Consider the following 13,020-nt stretch of genomic DNA (forward strand, 5'->3'; position numbering starts at 1 on the left):
TTATGCATAATTGTGTGTCACTTTTAGCAGTTAACAATGGTGGGCAGAAATTTCGCATATGCGAAATTTCACATCGAAATTTGCAATTACGCATTGTAATCATAATGCGAAATTTCAGAGAAAAAAATAATTAATTTTGAATGTAATAGTAGTATTTCAAAATTTTGTGTCATTTTTCACGTAATTTTCATGAAATTTTGCATAATTTTGTGCCGACTTTTGTGGTTAATAGCAAAGCCCCCATACATGCTAGTACTGACACCAAAATTGCTACCTATGTTAAGCTGAATAGTGGGTATAAGTCACAAAAATAATTTTTCAAAAAGACCTTGTAGTTTTTGAGAAACTTGATTTTAAAAATGCACAGAAAAATGTTTTTTAAACTGCCATTGTTCTAAGTTTTTTCTACCTAAAGACCGCGTCACACCAACAGACCGATTGCGGTGATAGGCTGGCTGGGGGAGAGAGGGAAGGAGGGTGGTAAAGGGAGGGCGATCAGACCCCACCAACAGAAAGCTCTGTTGGTTGGGAGAAAAGGGGGGGGGGGAATCACTTGTGCGGTGTGTTGTGCAGCCCTGCAGCTTGGCCTTAAAGCTGCAGTGGCCCATTTTACTAAAAATGGCCTGGTCTTTAGGCGGGTTTAGCACTGTGGTCCTCAAGAGGTTAAAAACCATTTTTTACTTTCATTTTTAAAATTGAGTTTCTCAACAATTATAAGGTCTTTTTGCAAAATTCTTTTTTTGACTTGTACCCATGATTCGTTTACTATCGTAAATTCTGAGTTCAAAAGTTCAGCTACATGCAGAGTAGAAGCAATATAGGCTGAGAAAGAGTTATGGCATTAAATATCATTAGCCTCTTCCCAATACAAAAAAGTTTTTGTCCTTATTCAAGCCTTTGTCCACAGCTTTGAACCAATTTATAAATTTAGCCACGGCTTTTAATCTATCTTTTGATGATTTGAAGCCACCCTTCAGGGCAGTGACACAAAGATCATTCAAGCTGTGTCCGTTGGAACGAAAGTGCATAGAAACTGAGAGTTCAGCGCTGCAAGGTGAAAGTGCTAATGACTACGCCACCATGCTGCTCCTATACTTATACATTGCTTTATATTAGTATGCTGATGCTTAGCCTAGGCTATGATGTCACATATAGTCCAAAAAATAGCTAGCGCTCAATCCATGCATCCAGAGGTCCACACATCTCTGTAGTCTTTCCCCTTGAGCATGGGTACACCTCAAATATAAACACAAAGAAAAATGATAGTGCAGACTGTTTATCACAAACCGACACCCCTCTGGTGTGAGCACATCCACAGGCTTGCTTTACTAGTGAAGGTTAGGGGCGCTGGGGATACCACCACCAACAAAATCATACTCTCCCCACCAATGCCTGTATCTTCCCTGCTCACCGTCAACCAAACTGGTACAAGGCTGGCAGGGTCACCTCCAATCTACCTTCTTTAACTTAGGATCAATACTCCACGAGTTTAAGTCTATTCAATAGCATAGCCGTTTATCCAACCTCAGGGCAAACACAAACACTTTCAATGTGTAGAATCGTACATTTAATAAAACATTTAAAAGTATTGCGCGTACATTAAAGATTCTTTAAAACAAATGTCACAGAGTAAATACCGATCCCCAGTCTAGGGCCACGGCAGGACTCGTCTCACGTCGTCTGATCAATCAGCATTGGATCAATCAGAGGATCAATCAGGAAGCATTGGATTAATCAGAGGATGCAGAATGTTTCAGAAATTAAATTGCTACGGTCATTTGATACCAATCCCAAGACTCTATAACACTACTAAGATATTACCAATTATTCCTGAGTCTTGTGATTTGACAAAAATGTTTGTGGTTGTAACGATCGGTGTAACACAGAGAGGATCTGATTACCGGTGATCTGCAGTATCACCGAGAATACAGATATATACCCAATTATTGATGATCTGCAGTATCACCGATAATCAGATATATCTCTAACCTCTGGACACCTGGGTAATAAGAGTGTTTGGTGAAACAGAAATACTTTGAGGACTGCACCTGAGGAGCAGGTGCACAGCAGTAAGGAGTACTGCACAGTAACACGTTCCTTCCGCAAGCCTGAGACTCTCCCGAGGGAGGGGTCAGGCTAGGAGTAGGAAGGATAGAGTGTGAGTGACAACAAGGAAGGGTGTCACCCCCAGGTCTGTGAGCTATCTCTTGACTGAGGAGATAGCTCTCGAGGTCGGGCAAGCCGGGTCGGCAACAGACAGACAGATCAGGGACAGAGACAGGAGACAGATGCGGAATCCTAAGACTAGCAGAGTTCGGCAACAGAGTATCAGATATAGTGAAGTACCTAATCAGAGATCAGAAGAGTAGTCAGGAAAGCAGAAAGTCATAACAAATAATCAACAATGCCTAGTCTGAGGTGTGAGCTCCTTGATCATCAACACCCTGGAACTGGTCTAAACAATAACTCAGATAATATATAGTTTTCCCTAGACTGAGGTGTGAGGTCCTTGATCGTCAACACCCAGGAACTGGTCTAGATAATAACACAGATAATATCACAGATACTGACAAGGTCTGAGTGCTACCACGTAGTGATCGCAACGCCAGACACCAGAGAAATGATCAGCACCCAGTATATATACACCAGCGCTCTCCAGCGCCTCCCCTAAGTGCTGGACCAATGAAACCTGATAGAATTGTCAGCTGATCGGCTGGATCAGCTGACACCCTTCTAACTGCCATAAAGGCTCTGCCTCTCAGCGCGCGCGCGCGCGTCATTCTGAACCTGTGTGGACTATCTGTCCCAGCCACACCAGACATGTGTTGTAATGTGTCTGTTGGTTTGAACGCGGGGCCAGCCGCACCGCTGTCAGAGCATGCGGCGGTTTGCCCGCGTTCGGCCATACTGCTAGTGGCAAGCCCCTGCGTGCAAACTTCCGCGTTGGACGTGGAATCCGCCGCCTTGTTCACTAGGCATGCGGCGGTTTCTCCGCGCTCCGTCAGGCTAGTGGATGCAGGTCCATGCGCGCAAACTGTCATGTTGAACGCGGAATCAGCCGCCTTACTCTGAATACTTGCGGCGGCTTTTCCGCGTTTTCTCACAGTGGTATTCTGATTTCTGCATTAAAAATCTGCATCCTCTGATCTGTCCAATATTTTCAAGTCTATTCGGAAGTATTTGGCCAACCAGGGAATGAAAAAAAATTACAAAAAAAAGAACTGCCAGTTTTTAAACTGTTCATACAATTCACTGCACACCAGTTTCTGTAAAATATATTGTTTTAGCAGGACAAGCACGCGATGTACGATTGTTCCCTGCCGAGATATGGAACGGAGCTCCTTGATCAGCCTGCCAGCCCGCAATTACGGCTGGCAGGCTGTTAAAAAAGCCATTTTTTTTATATGCCCAGCGCTGCTATCTCCTGTAGCACTGTACGGGGGACAGCTCTGTCACTGAGCCGTCCCCTCGAGTGGCTCACAAACTGATCGCTCTCATAGGCTGATGCATATGAGAGGCGATCACACTGATTGGCTCTCGGGGGAGAGGAAAAAAAGAAATCAGTCTTCAACAAAGAATAAGAGCAAGCAAATCCCCACCACAGTAAATGTCAGGGTCACGGCACAGCTCTGCAATCATGGATACCCAGAAAAAGGAGAGAAACTTACCAGCTGGTGACAACCCACATTATAAGGTTGTATCAACGCTTTGGTAGGACATCAGGAACCAACAGTCTGTCCAGGATCTACCAATTCAGCAATGATTCATCTCACGAATGGATATCAGTAAACATCATTAAAAAACAACCAAACGGCAACTCTAAGTGTAAACCGTTTAATATAGAGTTTACATAGTAAAAACAACTGTGCCGTGACCCCAATATTTATTGTGGTGGAGATTTGCCTGCTCTTATTCTTTGTTGAAGACGCGTCTTCTGTTTTTGGACTCTGCGCTGATCATTTATAATTTACCTGTTTGTGAATTCTGAACATTGTTCTTCTCTCAGCAGTGGCCATTTTGTTTCCTTGGCGCTGATACACATGTGCAAAATTGATAAAACTAACATGTAGGATCTTTAGAAACACACCAGAAAAAAATGAAATGTATAAAACAGGGCAGATCTAACATGAAAAGTTTGCAAAAAAGCAAGGCAAAAATAGGGTGGTTGCCCAAAGCAACCAATAGGAATTCTTGTTGTTATTATCAAGTGAAATCTGATTGGTCGCCCTGGATTCACTGCTTCAAGGACCACTGTCGAGAATATCGTCAAATTTAAACTACATGTAAACACATACAATTAAGAAATACGTTTCTTCCAGAGTAAAATGAGTCATACATTTATTTTCTTCTATGCAGCTGTCACTTACACTAGTTAGTAGAAATCTAACTGACAGGTTTTAGACTAGCCAGTCTCCTTATAGGGGATTCTCAGAGTTTTCTTTATCTTCAAAAGCACTTAGTGAATGGCAGTTGCACCATCCAACTGCCAAAGTACTGTGCAGCAAACAGGGAGGCTGACCAGCTTTTCAGGATGTGTCTTAAAGGCCATGTTGAGAATCTTCCATGAAAAGATAGACTAGTCCAAAACCTGTGGGTTCTGTCAGATTTTTACTACCTGCTGTAAGTGACAGCAACAGTGGAGAAAAGTAATGTATGGCTCATTTTACTCTCTAAGAAACTTAATTCTTATTTGTATGTGTTTACATGTATTTTAAATGTTTAAACATTTTAAATTTTTCGCGATAGTGGTCCTTTAAGTTTTGTTCAACCTTGCTCACCCAAACTTTTTTCAATAAAATATAAAAACAAAAGAATAAATAATAACAGTTATGATAATATACAGTTTCTCTAAACTAGGGATGGTCAGAAATGCTCATTGCCGATTCCACAGAAATTCCAATTTCTGCCAATGCCAATTTCCGATTTCCGTTCTTCTGATTTTCCAATTTCCAATTTTCCTTTTTTTCCAATTTTAGTTTTTTAAATTTCCAAGTTGTATTTTGTTTGACTTTTTTTTTTTTTGCACCAGAGAATGCAAAATTGGAATGACAAAAAAAATGTGGAAATCAGAAAATCAGAATCTTGTGATTATTCTAAAATTACTGTGGTAATCCGAATTTTGCAGAAAAATTCAGCATTCTCTGATTGGTCCAGTGCTTCTGAGTTCTGTGATTGGGCTAAAATTACCGAGTTGCGGTAAATCAAATTTTCCGTGAAATTCCAAATTTCCTTTTTCCGAAATGTGGAAATTTAAATTCCGCGGAATCCTACTCGAAACTCACACATATTTTAAATCTGCAGGTTACAGTGAACCTTAGCTGGTCAGGAACAAGCACAACCGTACATTCCTACTTAGGGCATTCCTCAAGCCAAATACTTTTTTGTTTTGGTTTTAATAATCTAATTCCCTATAAACTAAACAAGCCTCACCCACAGTTTTTCAGAGAGCCTTGGCATTTTCAGACAGTAGCAAGGGCTCATGGGAGCTCAGTCTGGGCAGGAGGAGGGGGAGGTATTACTAGCCAGAGATTTCAGAGGCAGAGGGGAGGAGGGAGAAGAAGAGGGGAGTGAGGTTTTCACAGGCTGAGTGCTGGAGATGCAGATAAGCTTGCCTCTGTGTAATGTTTACAAACATGGCTGCTGTCATTGTATCACAGGAAGAAATAATCATATTCTATTGAAGCTGTCTGCAGCTAGATTTGCTGTGTAAACTAAACTTTAGATAAGATATATAGACAAGTTACTTGTTGTCGTTAGTTTTTCATCTCGGATCCACTTTAAGTCTGTAAATGTAGGTCTGATTCACTTCATGAAAGGCTACACTGAGCACACTGAGTAATGTGTGTACTAATAGTGACATTCCCATTTGCAGCAATGCACCCAGTGGTAAGTGACAATTTGAGGAAATTAAATGCCAAAAAAACACAGGTGTGAAAGTCCTGGCCACAACAATTAACAAGGAAAGGGACAGGGGGGGAAAATACTATGCTGCATAAAAGAGAGTGAATAATTGCAGCACTTGGGGGCCTGGAGGAGGTATTGGCTGCACTTAAGGGACAGGAGGGGTTAATGGCTGCAATACTGTATGCAGGGAAGTCATTAACCCCTCCTGAGCTCTAAGTGCAGCCATTAACTTTGCTGGGTAGACTTATACTTGAGTCAATAAAAATTCCAGCTTAAGAGGGTTGAATATTGGAATCGACTTATACACGAGGTCGACTTGTATTCGAGTATATACGTAATTAAACAAATGCAAACAATTACAGTAAAGAAAGATTAAAACATGAATTGTTCATGACTCACCCACAGAACCCGGAGAAATTTAGGAAAGAGAAGAAAATCTCTGATATAAGTAGATTCCCCCTCTTCCCTCCCCCAGTCCTTTCCCAGTTTAGAAATGAAAAAGTTGCACAAACCCCAATCAAACAATATCCTGATAAGTTCAGAGAATCAGACGTCACTTAAACAAACATTGTAACTCTTTTTCCAACTCTTTTTGGCTCACACAGTATTGTTTGCTTGTATGTACTGTAAATTCATAAAGTGAACAATTCAAATGAATGGTTTAATGCATAATGTGGAAAAGTGTAAAACTACATTTTGTGGGAGGACATTTTAAAGTAACATCAGATTTTTTCTGACTAAAATTATAGCCTATAGGCTCCTTTTACACTAAGAGGTTGATTCACAAAGCTTGTTATTTTTCACCTCAACAAGAAGAGATAATTCATGAGAGAAACAAATAAGGAGAGATAACTTATGAGTTAAGCCAAATAAGGAGAAATAAACCATGAGTTAAGTCTTTGAAGGAGAGATAAATAATGAGTTAAAGTGAACCTCCAGACTAAAAATCTACTCAGCAGCACTGAAAAGGCTTGGTGTTTCTTTAACAGTTTCACAGCATCAGAACTTTGTTTTTCTTACCAAAGCATCATTTTAGCTGCATTTTTAGCTAAGCTCCGCCCCATCAAAGAAAACTGCCCGGGCTTTTTTCCCCTAATGCTGTGCAAAGCAAGATGGGATTTCCTATGTTGTTATTCACGTTGCCTAGCAACTGGGAGGGGTGATCAGCACACAGGACAGTTGGAACTGTGTCTCATGCTCCCTGTCACCTCCTTCAACCAAAAAGATGGCTGCCCTCACGAAATCACAAACCTTTGCCTGTTCTTTTAAAACAGGGTGGGTAAGAGATTATATTACCTATCTACCTACCTACCTACCTATTAACATAACTAATGTAACTTAATGACAGTATGTTTGTTTAGGCTGAAGTTCCCCTTTAAGTTAGATAAGGAGAGATAAATCAGGAATCGACGCAGGCTTAACAATCGAGCCGCTGATGGCTCGATCGATAATATCCAACGTGTCCGATCACCGCGGGGATCGATTCCGCGCTCGATACCCGCGGGCGGACAATAGCGGTGAATAGAACGGATGATAAGAAGCGCCGGCGGTGACAAGCGGGAGTCGATCCGGCAGCTAATCGGCCGCCGAATCGACCCATGTATGCCCAGCACAAGAGTAGATACCCCTAAAGGTGGCCACACACCATACAATAAAATTATCTGATTTTAGAGGCTATATGAATGGATCTCCCGAAAATAATTGAAAGCTTTTTTTTAATTGGACTGAAAAATCGGATATCCCGTTTTATTTTTTATTTTTATCAATCCAGAATGCTGAAAATTTTTCTTTAATTTTTCTAAAGATTGTATGGTGTGTGTTAGATTGTCAATTTATTAATATACACACCCTAGCAATTTTCTCAGAGTTTCCAATCATTTTTATCATAATTGGGGGAAAAATTGAACAAAGGTGTGTGGTACATTGGTCAGATTTTTGAAATGTTACAATCAGTCAGAAAAATTGATTGCAATTCTTAAATTGATCAGATATTTAAAAAATTGTATGGTGTGTGGCCACCTTAAAGAGACACTGAAGCGAAAAAAAATATATGATATAATGAATTGGTTGTGTACTATGAATAATTACTAGAAGATTAGCAGCAAAGAAAATATTCTCATACTTTTATTTTCAGGTATATAGTGTTTTTTCTAACATTGCAGCATTCTATAATATGTGCAGATTACACAACACTCAGCATTCAAAATGAGTCTTTCCGAGCAGTCTGTGAAGTAATGACCTCTCCTCTAGCAGAGGAAAAGTAAATAGTCCAGGAACAGTTGAGATAATAAAAGTCAGATAACAGCCCTCTCCACGACTAACTTAGTCAGAGAGCTTAATAGCTTGTTTGCATAGAGATAACAACTGGAGTTTCTCAACTCTTCCTGTACTGGAAACAATTACACTGATGTATCTGATCTTAATGTTTTATTTCTTAGCTGTGCTACACATACAAATCATAATAGCATCATTTTTTTTCGCTTCAGTGTCTCTATAAGTGTAGAGGGCAAAAACTTCGGAAAAAATATACTAAATCTGGTGTGTCCATGGTTCAGGAGCCTCTTGAAGATGTTCTCTCCCCCCTTGTGTCCCCTTGCACCTTATTTGTCCTTCTGTGTCCCCCGTGTGTCCTCCTGTGTCCCCATGTGCCCCCATATGTCCCCTTCTGTCCCCCACATGTCCCCACTCCCCTTGTATTCTCCTCTGCTCCCACCTGAATAAATGCAAGCAGCGGCAGCACGGCTCCCCTGATCCATCGGAACCCGCAGTGATCAGAGACATCTCCTCTGCCTCACTGATCCCCTAGTGCTGGCTTCTGCTGATGGTCTCTGATCGCTGTGGGCTCCAATGGATCAGGTGAACTGTGCTGCCACTGCTTGCATTTATTCAGGGGAAGTGGAGGAAGACACAATGGGGAGAGGAGGACACAGTACAGGGAGTCCCCGACATTGCGGCAGTTCGTATCAGCAGGCGTTCATAAGTCAGGAATTCCCTGTATTTGGCATATAAGATGCCGTGACTTTTTCTCTCCATTTTGGGGGGAGAAAAAGTGTTTCTTATATGCCAAAAAAGGTAAGTCATTTAAGGAGAGAGAAATTGTGAGTTAATAAATAAGGTGGGATGATTCAACAGAAAACTTTGAATTGCAATGGACACTTTTATCAGACATGATGCAATGATATTCCTATGTGGCTTTCACATGGAGTGCAGTGTGGTTGGCCCATACACTGTAGAGCACAGCATGCTGCGCATTTACTGGGTAACGTGTGCATTACAGTAGCAGTGAAGCATACTTTTATTGTACTGTATACTTCACCATCCTTCACTGATTTTTCAGCAGCCTTGCATTGCCCCCCTCCTTGCATTTCCCCCCCCCTCCCTCACCTGGGCTCTCCTCTCAGCGCTCCCCCTCCTGCAATCATTGGTGGCAGCGGGCAGCAGCAGCAGCGGCGTCGGCAGGATAACACATTACCTCCTTCTCGCTGCAGGTCTTCCGTTTTCTAAGTGCTTCATGCAACTTCCTGTGTAAACAGGAAGTTGCTCTTAGAGAACGGAAGACCTCCAGCGAGAAGGAGGTAATGTATTCAGCCTGCCGCCACCGCCGCTGCTGCTGCCCGCTGACACCAATGTTTAATTTGCAGGAGGGGGAGCGCTGAGAAGAGAGCCCAGGTGAGGTATGGGAATGTTCCCCCTCCCCACCGATCTGCCACACTCTCCTCTTATGCTGCGACCCCTCCTGCCCCCCAAAAGTCCCTGAGCGGCCCCCGCAATGGCAGGGGTCGCATCCCCTATTGTTACGCCAGTGCCTATAGCCTTGGCCGCAGGGTGCCTCTAGCCATTTTGTCACTCCAGGCGAGAAAACCTGTGATGCCCCCCACAATGCAATGTGGGGCAGTGTTTCACCAGAAAATAATCCTAATTGCACAGAATTTCACCAGAAAAATACACGTATTGAGGCAGCGTTTCACCAGTGCTATATAAATACATAATAATAATATTATAGGACATTAGGCTATGACTATGGTAGGATTAGAGTGTGAGCTCCTCTGAGGACAGTCAGCGACATGACTATGTACTCTGTAAAGTGCTGCAGAAGATGTCACCGCTATATAAATACATAATAATAATATGGTAGGATATTAGACTATGCCTATGGTAGGATTATATTGTGATTTCCTCTGAGGACAGTCAGTGACATGGCTATGTACTCTGTAATGTGCTGCAGAAGATGTCAGTGCTATATAAATACATAATAATAATATGGTAGGACATTAGACTATGACTATGGTAGGGTTAGATTACGAGCTACTCTGAGGACAGTCAGTGACATGACTATGTACTCTGTAAAGGGCTGCAGAAGATGTCACTGCTATATAAATACATAATAATAATATGGTAGGATATTAGACTATGACTATGGTAGGATTAGATTGTGAGCTCCTCTGAGGACAGTCAGTGACATGACAATGTACTCTGTAATGTGCTGCAGAAGATGTCAGTGTTATATAAATACATAATAATAATATGGTAGGACATTAGACTATGACTATGGTAGAATTAGAGTGTGAGCTCCTCTGAGGACAGTCAGTGACATGACTATGTATTCTGTAATGTGCTGCAGAAGATGTCAGTGCTATATAAATACATAATATTAATATGGTAGAATATTAGACTATGACTATGGTAGGATTAGATTGTAAGATCCTCTGAGGACAGCCAGTGATAGGATAATGCACCACATCTTCCTGCATGCCCACCGTTGAGGCACCACAGTACCACTGCTGACTTTGCCTGGTGGACATCTGGGGCACCCCAGAAAAGATCTGGGGCACAGACCACTGATCTTTGGGGCTATCAACACCCCTTGTGAATGGGGATTTTTAGGAGAAATCAGAGACAGAGATTTCTTAATCCATACATTTTATTAGATTGACATCACACCAGAAATTTCTCATCACAGACTGAGATAAACTGCTGTATTCATTTATTGTCTTCTATCGCAGTTACACAGCCTCTGGGAGGTTAGTTCTCTGGTCTCATGATTCTCCCAGCGAAGAGAATATTTCCTGTGAATGTATCTAGGATGGTCATCAGAAAAGGGCGCTTCACTGCTACTAAAGGCGGATTCTTCCTACTACTTTCTAAGATCACACCAGCAGCGGACACCTCGGCAGCCTCTGTTCCATTCTCGTTTACGATCACCACTGATTTATGGATGGCCTGCAGATCCAGCAATAAATCAGAAGAGGTTAAAATATTACATAACAAGGAAACTAAACATTCATTCTATCATCACTAAACACTAAATAGTAATATCAGTCGGCTTTTACATGGTCTTCCGTATATGAGCGGCTTTGTGCTACTGCATAGGCGCTGGCTGTATTTGCCTTTGCACAGTTTTGCCGCATCTCGTACATGGACAGCAGTGCAGTTGTGAAGACAAAGAGGGTCCCAGCAAGCAGCGATAAGGTTCAGGAGGATTGGACAAGCCTCTGGATCATCCTGAAGCTTTCCTTTACTAAGATACCATATTTGCTGCTGTATGAGACCCTTTTAAATATAAGACGCACCTAGGTTTAAAGGGCAAAAACCAGGGAAAAAATATATAGTAAACCTGGAGTGTCCATGTTCTAGAAGTCGAAAATTGCGCAAAAGGTGGACAAGGCCCCCTCCGAATGGCCTCCAATCAGAGATGCGCTGAGCCCCCCCAGGAACTACAAACGCACCTTGAACCCAAACAGAAGCTCTGCATATACACCAAAAGCAGGGCTGCTAAGTGGGAGCAGCTGACCAAAAATGAATTAAATTAGTACATAGCAAAGAAATGAACAGCGCTGCTTAAAAACAGATAAGTGCCTACCTGCAAGAGAGTGCAAGCCCCACTTGTGGGATAAAATACACACCTAGCATACACATAACCTGTCTACCACTGGAGGATGTTGGTTTCCTGTAACAGCTTGCATGCAATTTGTTAAGTACTCGTCCCTCCCACTGCGGAGAAGTCATCCCCCTATGGGAGGGGACCTAACACTAACTAAATCCTAACCTATGCATATGCATAGCCTTGGTGCGCTACCAAGTAAAATCGAAAATTGAAAATTGCGCAAAAGGTGGATCAGCGCATCACCTTTGTTCTAGAAGTGTCTTGTACATGTTCTCTCCAATTGTTGATCTCCTGTGTCTAGCATGTGTCCCTGTTTCCTCTTCTGTCCTCAAGTGTCCCAGCTTCTGTCAAATTAGTCATAATTGTGCAAAAGTGTGTGGAATTATGCATGAGTTATTATGAATATAATGTTAATTATGAAAATAATCGTAATTTTGAAAATACGCATAAACTCGTAATGACCAACATTTTTTTTTTACTTTTTGCAATTACAATTTTGCTATTATAATCCTAACTGAAATGATAAGAAACAGCAAGTAAGGGAAATTTACTGTTACGTCATCACAATTGATTAGAGTACAGAACTCTTAACTGAGTAGATCACTGGATCAAATGATATATTTTTACACTTGCCAAGGAGTTCAATGTTTTTCCCAGCTATTGTTTTAACAATACTTTTGGGCAATTAGTTTAAAATGGATCTCACCATGGACACCTTTAGATCATGGTCTCCGTTAATCCCTGAAAGATCAGCATCACCTGTAAAGACCTTCACAATACCCATCTCCCTCAGTTCTTCCTTTAAGTCCAGCGATGGGGAAATGGAGAATTTTGGGACCAATAAATTAATTTTCCTATGGATGGTAAAAATAGACATTACTGGCAAACATGTGCAAAACAATTGACCCCACCCTAGGTTGTGTTTAAAAGAGTGTAGAGATAAAACAGGACACAGTGGGCCTGATGCACTAACTTTTGGTAAATGGTTGGGGTTAAAGAGTATATAAAAATAATGATTCTATTGCTATTGATTTAGTTTGTCACAAAAAAAACTCATTTGACATAGGCCTTAACTCTAAAACACCCTAAAATATATTCTACTACTTACTACAGTTAAACTAATTTATTTGATAGCTAGCTAGGCACTTAGTTTGACCACAATCATAAGATCATAATTGTAAAAATTACATTATTTTGAATGATAAATTGAGTTTGTCCCTGCATATTTTTAT

At 41.4% G+C, this 13,020-nt stretch overlaps 2 protein-coding genes across 2 annotated transcripts in view; both read right to left on the minus strand.

Moving 5' to 3' along the window:
* The window catches only part of LOC137533638 (serpin A3-3-like), a 57,045-nt gene extending 47,699 nt beyond the window's left edge, over positions 1-9,346 (minus strand). Inside the window, exon 1 of the mRNA XM_068254979.1 lies at positions 9,289-9,346. Coding sequence (XP_068111080.1) covers positions 9,289-9,326 — 38 coding nt within the window. The 5' untranslated portion in view covers positions 9,327-9,346. The remainder of the gene's footprint in view (positions 1-9,288) is intronic.
* Positions 9,347-10,807: 1,461 nt separating this feature from the next.
* Positions 10,808-13,020, minus strand: part of LOC137533358 (alpha-1-antitrypsin-like) — a 44,602-nt gene continuing 42,389 nt past the window's right edge. The window contains exons 4-5 of the mRNA XM_068254728.1: positions 12,495-12,642; positions 10,808-11,124 (exon numbers count right to left, since the gene is read on the minus strand). Coding sequence (XP_068110829.1) covers positions 10,927-11,124; positions 12,495-12,642 — 346 coding nt within the window. The 3' untranslated portion in view covers positions 10,808-10,926. The remainder of the gene's footprint in view (positions 11,125-12,494; positions 12,643-13,020) is intronic.

Source organism: Hyperolius riggenbachi, chromosome 9, assembly GCF_040937935.1.
Source record: "Hyperolius riggenbachi isolate aHypRig1 chromosome 9, aHypRig1.pri, whole genome shotgun sequence".
NCBI lineage: Eukaryota > Metazoa > Chordata > Amphibia > Anura > Hyperoliidae > Hyperolius > Hyperolius riggenbachi.